The sequence below is a fragment of the Trifolium pratense genome, linkage group LG2 (genome assembly GCF_020283565.1).
Source record: "Trifolium pratense cultivar HEN17-A07 linkage group LG2, ARS_RC_1.1, whole genome shotgun sequence".
Lineage (NCBI taxonomy): Eukaryota > Viridiplantae > Streptophyta > Magnoliopsida > Fabales > Fabaceae > Trifolium > Trifolium pratense.
In genome coordinates this window covers 49,006,030-49,018,190 of record NC_060060.1, presented here as the reverse complement: position 1 = coordinate 49,018,190, position 12,161 = coordinate 49,006,030, and the positions used below count along the sequence as shown (strand labels likewise).

Genomic DNA, 12,161 nt, shown 5'->3' with positions numbered 1-12,161 from the left:
ATCTTTATAAATATAAGGAGTTGGTCGATTGTCAGGACTACTTTCTAATGTTAGTAAAAAAAAATAGATAAAATAAATTTTACTAATGGTTGTTATGCCCTGTATGATTTTTATCATATTCGATATTTGAGTATGAGTTAAGTTGGTTTATCTTTGCTCCAATAAGTTTCAAATTAATATAAATGTCAAATTCGATAATACAGTAGTTTTTTTGTAAGAGATAATGAAGTAGTTTATCCAACTCAGAATTCTCCAATGAGATTTATAATATAAATAAAAACTTATGTTTCAACATCGATTGTTTTCCCGGGTCAATTATATGTTATCATTTCCATAGTTATTTTGAAGAATGAGTTAAAGATATTGCTAATCAAATGCACAGTGTATGAGTATGACCACAAACCGTTTTCATAGCGACATGACAATTTATGGATTACCAACTTATTTTGGTAGATGCAATAAGATTCATTATAATCTTTTCGAAATGTATAAACACATCTTTAATATCTATCTTATATTTACATCATTTTTTTATTATTATTATTTTGTTGTTGTTGATATTATTATTATTATTATAATTTTCATAATACTTATTGATTCAATTTAAACGAATGATTTTTCAACATTACAATATAAAATACCGCATAATACCCGTGCATCGCACGAGTGTGGGACTAGTTTATATAATTGGGTTGCATCAGAAAAAACATACCCACTCAAAGTAACAAAGTAATTAACTTTTAAATTTGGTTGAAAATTTATGCCGATTACTTTATGACAAAGGTGAGTGCCTATTATTTTTTTAAAAAAGCAAAGGAAATTTTTATTAAAGAAAATTAAAGCTACCATGCAAAAGCAAAAAAGAAATCAGCCACTACCAGAACTAAATCAACCACCCATCATGCCATCACCATATAAAGCTACAAGGCTAACGAAAGGTCTTACGAATTTTATCAAATTTTTCCCTAACAAATCAGTTTGACCATTATTTGAAGAGGTATACAAAAAAAACAGTTGTGTTATTCAAAAACATTTTCAATAATAAAAATACAATATCATATTATGCTTTACTCTATGCACAATTTTCGAAACATGCAAAAAATATTATAAAAATTAAAAAGTGCACAAATACATATATTTGTCGTATTTTTGTTTGCAAATATATATATATTGAAATAACATTTTCCATAAAAAAATAACCTGAATACAGTACATTTTTATACGTTGAATGTAATAAACAATCCTTGTTAGAAGTTTCACATTGGCTAGAGATATGGTAAAGATAGTCTTTATAAATGCAGTGCAAACCTCAACTCTCAAAGCTAGTTTTTGTGGGTGAGTATATGCCTCACAAATTCTAATAATCCTATTACTTAAGCAATGTGTGCGTGTTATAAAAGATAAATGACCTATATGAAAAAAAGAAAAGATAAAGGACCAATGTGTTATAAATAAATAAGATAATGAATCTATATGGAAAAATAAAAAGATAAAAGTTCAAAGTGTTACAAATAAATAAGATAACGAATCTATATGGAAAAATAAAAAAATAAAGACCAAAATGTTACAAATAAATAAGATAAAGGACTTTGCTGTAATTTTGCCAATATCTTTTGAAAACTTTAGATCAAAATATATTTTAGATTTATATTTAAAATAAGATATAATTAGGATTTAAGATTTATATTTTTGTTTAAAATGATTTAGGATTTATTTCTTTTTTGAAAATATAATTTAGAAATAATATGTATTATAATTTAACTGTATATATAAAGATCTATTGATGAATAAAAATAATGATATAAGAGAATTTGAGTATTCAAAATAATAGAATTGAAATTATTCTCTTGCATAAAAATATATTCCACAAAACTTTCACAGTACAAACACAGAAAATCAATCACAATTTTTGCATGCTTGCTTGAATTTGAGGAATCCCATCAACTCCTCTCTCAATCTTGGTCCCGCCAGCTATCCAATAATGGCTCCTCCCCTGATTGTGACTTCAAATAATCCCAATTCAAATGCCTGATTTCGTTTGCTTTGGTCATTGGAATTCTTGGAATGTAATAACCTAGTAATTCCTTATGTTAATGTAATATTTTAAAATGATTATTTTGAAGATGAAATTTAAACTAAGTAATAAATGTAAGTGATGTACTTGATTACCAATCTAAACAAATAGATGAAGCTATAATTATGAATGACTAAATGGATATCACTCGGATTCGGGTTTGGGTATTTAGTTTGCTGCCGACCGGAATTTGGTTCCACCGTGGTTTGTTGGTGGGCTGATGTTGGTCCTTGTTCACACACTTAGTTAGAAATGATCGTTTTTGTTTGTTGTGATTCGCAATGAGTTGTCAGTTTATGAATCGTTGTAGTGAGCTCACACATCATCTTTTTTTTGCAATTCGATTTGTGTGCGAGTTCGCTGTATTGTGCACGTGTTGTGTTGGTGTTTTGCTCTAGATTTAGATTTTCTTGCCTTTTTTTTTAGGCTTCTTATCTTTTGAAGTTGTCTGTTTTATCTATGTCAATATTTTGATTTTTCCTTTTATTGGTCAGGAATTTTTGTCTGATTCCCTAGTCTTTTATAAAATTTTAATATATTTAAAGTGCTGCTCATAGTTGAAATTTATTCAAAATTATAGATTAAAGTGGGAAACTAAAATTAACTAGTTTAAAGACAAGCATTATTATTTTTAATAAAATTTTCTCTTTATTCTAAATTTTTTTATTGTTATAAAATTAATTTTTTAAATAAAAATGATATTCTAGAGTTTACTAGTAGACAATTTTTCAGAGGTCCTTGGTCAAAAAAATTGTTTAGAGGTCCTTGTTAGATTAGATTGCTTGATGGAAGCAAGTCAACGACTAAAGCATGCGGGTCAACCGAAAAATGTTAGCCCAAAATAAGGGTTAGAAAAAGGGGGGATTCTAGTGTGGGTAAGTGGATGATGTCTCCCACTGGTGAAGACTAATTTTCCACCACTAGATGTGTTGGAAATACAATGAATGGTGTGGATGATTTACAGGGAAATTGTTGCTACAGTGTTTAGTAGGTTTTTTTTTTAATTTTTCTTTTCTTTTATAAAATTTAAAAATTTTAAAAATTTAAAAAATTTAAAAATTTTAAAAATTACAAAATTTAAAAAATCGTCAATAAACCCTAAAATCGGCTGAAAATCCAAAAAATAGGCCGAAAAACCAAAAATCGACCGAAAACCCAAAAAATCGGCCGAAAACCTAAAATCGGCCAAAATCGAAAAAATTGACTATAAACCCTAAAATCGGCCGGAAACCCGAAAAATCGGCAAAAAAAACCTAAAATCGGCCAAAATTAAAAAATCGACTATAAATCCTAAAATCGGCCGAAAACCCAAAAAATCGGCCGAAAAACCAAAAATCGACCGAAAACCCAAAAAATCGGCTGAAAACCTAAAATCAGCCAAAATCCAAAAAATCGACTATAAACCCTAAAATCGGCCGGAAACCCGAAAAATCGGCAAAAAAAACCTAAAATCGGCCAAAATTAAAAAATCAACTATAAACCCTAAAATCGGCCGAAAACCCAAAAAATCGGCCGAAAAACCAAAAATCGACCGAAAACCCAAAAAATCGGCTGAAAACCTAAAATCAGCCAAAATCCAAAAAATCGACTATAAACCCTAAAATCGGCCGGAAACCCGAAAAATCGGCAAAAAAACCTAAAATCGACTATAAATCCTAAAATCGGCCGAAAACCCAAAAAATCGGCCGAAAAACCAAAAATCGACCGAAAACCCAAAATCGGCCAACATCCAAAAAATCGGCCGAAGAATCTAAAATCGTCCCTAAACCCAAAAAACTCAATTTTTTCGGATTATCGGCCGATTTTATGGTTTTCGGCCGATTTTAGGTTTTTCGGCCGATTTTAGGATTTATAGTCGAATTTAGGTTTTCAGCCGATTTATGGTTTTTGACCGATTTTTCGGTTTTTCGGCCAATTTTTGGGTTTAGGATCGATTTTATTAAAATAAATAAAATTAAATGAAGGAAATTCAATTACATTACCCAAACAAAGAATTTTACAATTGATGGAATTTCAACACTTTATCCAAACACTAGAATTTGAAAATCAAGGGAATTCAATTGAATCAATTGAATTGCTTAGTATTTAAAATCCCTTGAATTTCTAGAATCCCTCATCCAAACACACTCTAAGTTTTTAAAATCAAAATATATATAAAGAAACTGTATTAATTTCAAAACTTGATGCACCTTTATTATTGTAATTGTAAGGGTTAAGAAAAAACCAATTTTATTTTTACGACAATTTTTTAGGTTCTTAGTGTGGAGAAATTTGATTACTTCAACTGTGACACAAGTGCACCAATAACTACTTTCACCAATGGAAAGAGCACTTTTAATCTTGACAGATCAGGACCTTTCTATTTCATAAGTGGAACTGATGATCATTGCAACCATGGCCAAAAATTGCTCGTTGAAGTTATGGCGCCGCATTCAATTCCAGCATCTCCACCTACCACCATTGCAGTTCCGCCTGAAGGTTCATCACCGATCATGGCTCCTTCGGATTCACCTTATTCTTCTGATTCCGTGGATCAGGCTACTTCATCTTCCACCATGGTGCTTGCTTCAAGTTTTCTGTCTACTTTGATCACATTTGGAATTGTGATGATGTTAGCACTCTAAAATGTCTTGTTATGGTGTTTAACTAGTTGTTTTTCTTTCATCGATTCTTCTGAAATTTGAGTTGTTTAGGCATTATTACCATTTGAATTTTTTCCCATTTCTACTAGTCTAGTATCATTTGATTTCATTATGGTTTTTGTATTGTATTGAACTACTATTTATGTTCAAATCTTGACTTTCTCTTTTATAACCGTTGGCTTATGGGTTGAATCATTGCATTAGTTCATATATTAGGCGTTCCTACCACGAATCAGTATTCATTGTTTATACTTAATCATAAACAGCAAATGCATTTGATGACTAGGAAAAGATAAAACTAACTTCCTAAATATTGTTGTCACTGATATAATCTCTTTCCAGTTAAAACAAATTGATAAGATTCGATAAACATCGCGATAAGATATGAAGATAGTGGTTTAGAATTTCCGATGTTACCGTGCTATAACTTTTTCTGCCTGATTCTGCTGTATGAAACAGTTTTAGAAAATATTTTGGAATATACATAGTTAACATTCTTGAAGAAGTGATATTTAATGTACAAATAATTTTCTACACATAGTACATAATATTTTCATCTTAGGAGCCAACAAATGAATCAATATGAATGGTAACCTTGTAGATAAGAGCTTTGAAAATCTGAATTTTCACTTTCCTTATCTGAATCTGCATTTCCATCCCCACTTTCCTTTCTTTTCTTTCTCCACTTAGATTTCCTAAGCCAATGTTCAACAAGCATCACGCTAAGACCAATGAAAATTGTACCTAAAGAGCCACCACCAAGTGCTATTAACACAACAGTTAGCCATTGCATCCCTTGATTATGTGGCAAAATCACCCATGTAGCTGCAACATAACCAGTTGCCATAAACGCAACAGCGACCCACATAACCTTGTGAGCAATGATCAATAGTATTGTTTGTGGTTTTCTTCTAAATGGAATGACACTAACAAGAACAATAACTATAGATAATGAGGTGAAAAGTGCTATGTTATTGCTTATTGCAAATACCTTAAAAGCTGATGTTTTACCAACCATTGATTTGCCTCTCATTGGTCCTTCTTGGTACACACCACCAGGTGGACTAATACCAGCAGCAAAAGTTACAGTTGCAATCAAAACAGCCACTAATACAATAGTGTTTCTTGCATTTAGTATTGCCTCTTTGTGCATCTCATGATAGTTTTTCCTCTTAGTATGGTTCATATTTTCCGTTTTTTCTTTGTTATTATGATGCTTGTGTTTCACTAAATTAGTCGGTGAGAAGTAATATGGATTATAGGTTCCATTCTCAAACCTCTCACTTTGGTCTTGTCTAGTTCAAGTGAAAAGGAGGAAGATTGGAGGCTTCTCTTAGCACCAGCTCGGATGAATGTTGCTTGTAGGTACCTATTTTCTATGCTGTCCATAGCCTGATCAAGAATGTCAAGTGCTGTGATCCCTTCACTATTCCTAATATTGATATCCAGCTTTGTCTTGTTGATCAAGAAATCTGTCATCTACAATGATTATAAAACTGTGATGAAAAATAATCCTTAACTATTGAATAGAATAATATTGAAGGATAATATGTACCAAAATTTGGTTCCAATATTCAAAACTCACATCAATTTCTTACCTTATGGCGACCGCCTGAAACTGCTAGATGTAAGACAGTGTTGCCATATCTATCTTGGCAGTGCAATAAGTTTGTACCATTTGCAACCTGCACCAAGAAAACCAAAGCATCATAGCATCCATATCTCACAGCTAAATGAAATACTGTCTCTTCTTCTCTTGTGGTATAGTGAAACGATGCAGCACTTCCCGATACAAAATCGTTGAGGATTGAGACTTTCCCATTCATCACTGCAAGATGCAATGGTGTATAACCATTGTTGTTGTATTGTAAAGAAAGATTTGAATCGCGTGTTAGTAGTATCCATACAATCTCTCTGTGTCCTTTATTACAAGCATGATGCAATGCAGAATTCCCATTCTCATCGATCATTTGAGTAAGATCTGGCCACTTGTTCAACAACTCTCTAACAACATCTGCATAGATAATCAACAGTTTAGGAGATAACTATAAAATTTCCAATCCATGAACTGTATATTTACCTAACTCGCACAATTGAAACACACAACCTACCAAAAACTGCGAGAGAGAACACATTGCTCACACATTTCAGCAAACACTTGGTGGGCAAAATTGAGTAAACCAGATTGTGCATAAAATTGTATTTGAGAATTCCAACAATGTAAGTTTTAAAGGGTCATTGCATATAAATTTTAGAGTGAAGACTCATTTTGATCCTCACAAATTTTTTACCGGACAATTTAGTCGTTAACAAAAATAAAATCCAAATTTTTTATATAAACAATTCTCCAAATAATATGTAGTTATATGACAAGAAAATTTTAAAATTTTGATTGAATGTTACTATTTAAAATACTATCAAAATTTAAAAAATTAAAACATAATAGCAACATTCACTTACTTCCCCTGAAGCTACGTTCACGAACAATGGATTTTGACTGTTTGGTCTACCCTCCATGACTCAAAGCCTACATATTTAACAGACATAGCAAATGTTTAACCATCCCTATTTCATAAACATATCTATGAAAATCTTTATGAATTTGAGGCGGATTCTAGCGTGAATAGTCGACAAAAAATGAAGGATTTAAGGGAAATAATTAAGCCGGATAAACTTACCTCAAAGAACCTTCCGTTGTCTTCACTTTGCTCTGCTTCTCGATCGATCCAAACCAGTTGTCTTTGCTCGTTTGATTTGCTACAATGAAAGTATGAATGTTGATTTGCTACAATGGAAGGATTTGAAAATTTGAGGTAAAGAAGGGTTTGTCAACTTGTTTAGCCAATTCAATTTCCTCGTCCACACCAACTTGTTAGATCCTGCGATTTACAGGGAAGGAAGAAGATGGAAGGATTTGTTAGGTGAGAAAGTATTTGTTTTTGTTAATAATAATAATTAAAATATTATATTCTCAATTCTCAATTAATAATTAATAATTACTTAAAAAAAAAAAAAACAGGAAAAACCTATGATAGCCGGTGAAAATACTCTCTCACCAGTGAGAGATATGTTCCTCACACCCACGCTAGCATCCGCCTAGAAAAAGCTTGTCATATGAAGAAATAAGGACTAAAGGCCAAACCTAAAAGTCTATCAAAATGTATTGGACACATACATAACATAAGGGAAGCATCGATACCCCACTCAAATTCTACGAAAATCGTATGCACAAAATAAAATAAAAAATAAAAAGGCAAAGTATTCTTGTCGACATAGCTATATTTTTTTTACACGTTTAAATAAATGTATCAAATTAAAGTGTCTTAAGTCTTAACTTTATGTATATAAAAAGGCAAAGTATTCATGCCTAGATGTAGTATTAAATCATTGTTTGCTTAATTTTCTATATTGACTGAAGTATACTTGATATAATGACATTAGATAGACTAGATAGTGAATATTACAAATATAGTGTCCAAGAGAAATAGTGGTTTGATTTGCATGTAAGACTAGTTTTTTATTTTATTGAGACATATAACACTCATTAATATTTCAATACAATTGAATTTATCTTTTGTTTTGCTGCATAATTTAAAATAAAATTATTTGTACAAAGAACATTGGTGTCAAATCTATACCAAAGGAAATTGGGGCAGGTAAAGCAGTTTAATAGGTGGTTATGACCTTAGGTATATAGCTTTAAGACTTTGATGAACGGATAAAAATTTTGTGGCTATAGGCTATTGTGACGGCGAATATATGTGGGTATAGTGATTTAAAGTCCACGGAACTAAATATCCTCCGTCGGTATGGTATAGGTTTTAGAACCTATACCCATGAATTTTAGACCCTTGCCTACGGATTGTGTCCGTCACCATATGTCAAATTTTTTTGTAGTCGAACAAATTAGGGTACTTTTGTATAAGGAATTTGTTTCGAAAAAATTTAAAGATTTATGTTAGGGATTTTTTTTTTAAAATATGGAGCTACTTTGTAAAATGTGAAACTATTACAGCTAAGTTCTTTTTTTATTTTGTTTATAATCCTCTGATTCCTAAGGGAAAGAGACCCTAGTAGTTCAAAGTTCGGCCGTTAAGTAAGTAAAGTTCGGCAAAAAAAATTGTTCCACTACCACTTTTGCTTTTTTCTTTGATACTTTAACATATAGGGAGTGAATTTTTTATCTTTAGACATTGTATTCTCAGCCAACTAAGTCAACATTAAGGAATAGGATGACGAGCTTTTTCAAATACCAACCCTTACATTTCATGATATTATTTTTTAAATTTGTTGAATAACTAACATAACAGATCTATAAATCTAACTAATATTTTATCATGTCTCATATATAATATAAGTAAAAATTAATTTTCTAGATTATTAGAAAAATGATGTATCTAGTAGTAATAGATACATCAATTTTTCAATAAATCTATTGAAAGATGTTTAACGGTGTCTCCAGGACACTAGTTAACCATATTAAAAATGTAAAAATTTATGCTACTAACATTAACTTTTTTTTTTAATGTTTAACAAGTGCCCCAGTATTTTTTCACCTTCAGTAGAACTTGAACCCTAAACCGTTATTTCCTCAACAAGTTTAACTCATAGCTCAAACCAATTGAACTACACACCCCACCCTTAGCATGACCCATTTTTATTAAGGGTCATGTTAACTTGTGCCCTAAGGGCACATGTTAAGCTACCTAAAAATAGAAATATAGCATTTAATGATACTAAGAATTTAATGTTTAGATAATTGAATACACCACAAGTTCAATAAAATTTTTCCACATTTATCTTCTTCACATGTGCCCTTAAGGACACAAGTTAACATTCTCCTTTTATTAATTGTGATCGGTGTGGAGAAAAAGCATGCATGGAATGAAAACCATCTATTTCAGAGAACGAACAGAAATACTAAAATTGTTTCCAAGTTCCAAGCATATTGCACCTTTGAGGTTCTTTGGATTACCATTACCAAGTTCCAAGATCGATGAATAGGTAGTTATTTGTAAACTTGGCAGTTAGCTACTAGCTAGTATACATGGGAGTGATCAATTGCTTTCTTCCATAGGCATTGAGAGATACACTGTACCTATCGAAGAACAATAATTTTATGAATTTTCAAACATATTTTGCTCGGTTCTATTTTTTTATGAAGAAAGTAAGGTAGTAAAATAGTAAAATAAAACAAGGCTAAGGAACAAACGAGGCACCCTCTACAACGAGGCATGTCGGTGGGATGGGGATGGGTTTTGTCTTCCCTGTCCCAGAATTTCATGGGGTTCCGGTATTTTAGTACTCCTCCAATCTTTTTTAGGAACAATAATCATTCGATTTTAGCTCAGTTGATAGAACATTAGTATATTATATATGATAGGGGTTGAGTTGAGGTTCAAATTCCGGTCCCAATTATCCATCCGAAAATTGAATTTTTAGCCACTAAACTACTTTACAAAAAAACAAAAAGTTATGGTATATATAGATATATGTAAATAGTGCAAAGTATAGTCAAAAGTGAGTACTAAATACAACATTTGATATTAATGTATTTATTGTTAACTTTTATATTCCAAGAAAAAGTAATAGTCTTTTTTAAAAAAAAACTTGGTATTCGGCCTTAGGACCGACTAATTCAAGGGGACCAATCCCTCCCACCGCCCACTTGCGGGGGGCCATTTAAAGCCAGAGTTTTTTTTGGCTCTGTATGGATTTAGCTCACCGAAATTGGCACCAGGGGGAATCGAACCTGAGACCTTGAGAGAAGCATACTCCAAGGGTCCAATCCAACACCACTAGACAACCCCAATTGGGTTGAAAAGGTAATAGTATTAATAAATCGTTAGTTGGTTCGGTGGTGATTGACACTGAACTTGGTAAGGAGGACCACAGTTCGATCCTCTGCAATTGCGATCTGGAGGGGGTTGGAACCACTGATGCTAGAATTGACTCCCGAACTAGATTAAACTGATGGTGAAAGCGGAAAAAAAAGTAATAGTATGCGTGTGTGGTAAAAGAATAATAAACGCATCTAAATTTGTAGAGAGTCTTGTATTTAGGGACATACTTTTTTTTTCTTTTTTTTTAAAAAATCTTATGATTAGAGATAAAGGAAGCACATGATTGCATTCGGGTAATACATATACATCTCTGCACGAAGTTAGATTGCATTTTGGTACTGTTATTTAAAAAAAGGGAAAGAAAAAAAATTAAAACTAGGTTGTTTCAATAATTTGATAATTTTAAGCAAAAATAAAGGAAATGACTTATTAAAAGCTCACCTAAAATCTCTGTTAACCTAACTCAGTTGACAAGAATATCACATTACATGTGCACAGTTCTATCATCATTAATTAAAAATATCGATTCCGCCAAGAATTGTAAAAATATGAAATAGTAAATCAATATTAACTTGCTTGCTACACTCGTGTACATTAGTATAGGCCCGTTGCAAGCTTAGGCTTCAGCAAGGCTTGGCTGTTCACAATTTTTGACTTTTGGTTATGCTTTCATATATGACCTTTTGGCAACACTTTTTTTTTTTATCGTAAAATTCTTAACTCATTTAATTCTTAATTCATTGGCTGTCTTGGGAGAAGTTATCGGTTCATAAAAATAGCGGAGGGATGGGTTTTAAGGACCTTACGACGTTCAACCTTGCTATGCTGGGTAAACAAGGGTGGAAATTTCATGCAAATCCCAATAGTCTTGTCTCTCGCTTGTTTAAGGCCAGGTATTTCCCTCACAATAATTTTTTAGCATCCTCTGTTGGACATAATCCGAGCTTTGTGTGGAGGAGTATTCATAAGGCTAAATTTCTTGTTCGAGCTGGATCCCGATGGTGCATAGGCCCAGGGGCTGATATCCCTATTTTAGGTGAACCATGGCTAAAAAATGGAGAGTGCATTTCAATAGCTAATAATAATAATAATAATAATAATAATAATAATAATAATAATAATAATGTACAGCTTCTCCAACATGCAACAGTAGAGTATCTTATTGATAGCTCAACAAAAGAATGGAACCGTGATATAGTTAATACTTTATTTGATCAAGTGACAGCAGATGCGATTTTTAAAACACCACTTGTTGAACAAGTTCACTCGGATAAGTTGGTGTGGAAAGCGGAGAAGAATGGTATTTACTCGGTTAGAAATGCGTATCGTCTTTGTGTTGAGGAGCTTATAGACACCTCTCATCTTAAAAGACCGGGCTGTTGGTCTAGCATTTGGAGATTGAAGGTTCCTCCAAAGGTTAAAAATCTTGTGTGGCGAATATGTCGGGGATGCTTCCCAACTCGCGCGCGACTTAGAGATAAAGGAGTTCAATGTCCACCGAACTGTGTTGTGTGTGACGATAATTATGAAGATACTGTTCACATTTTATTTACATGTCCTTTGTCTATCCAAGTTTGGAGTGCGAGTGGCCTCTGGAATAGA

At 32.2% G+C, this 12,161-nt stretch overlaps 1 protein-coding gene and 1 pseudogene across 1 annotated transcript; one reads left to right on the top strand and one right to left on the bottom strand.

Moving 5' to 3' along the window:
• The first annotated feature begins 2,211 nt into the window (after positions 1 to 2,211).
• On the top strand, positions 2,212 to 4,698 carry LOC123904853 (early nodulin-like protein 1). Its single transcript, XM_045954459.1, has 2 exons — positions 2,212 to 2,238; positions 4,327 to 4,698. The coding sequence occupies exons 1-2, from the start codon at positions 2,212 to 2,214 to the stop codon at positions 4,696 to 4,698; spliced, it is 399 nt and encodes a 132-aa protein (XP_045810415.1).
• A 415-nt stretch (positions 4,699 to 5,113) lies between these two features.
• Positions 5,114 to 7,233, bottom strand: LOC123904852 (annotated as a pseudogene).
• Positions 7,234 to 12,161: the final 4,928 nt, after the last annotated feature.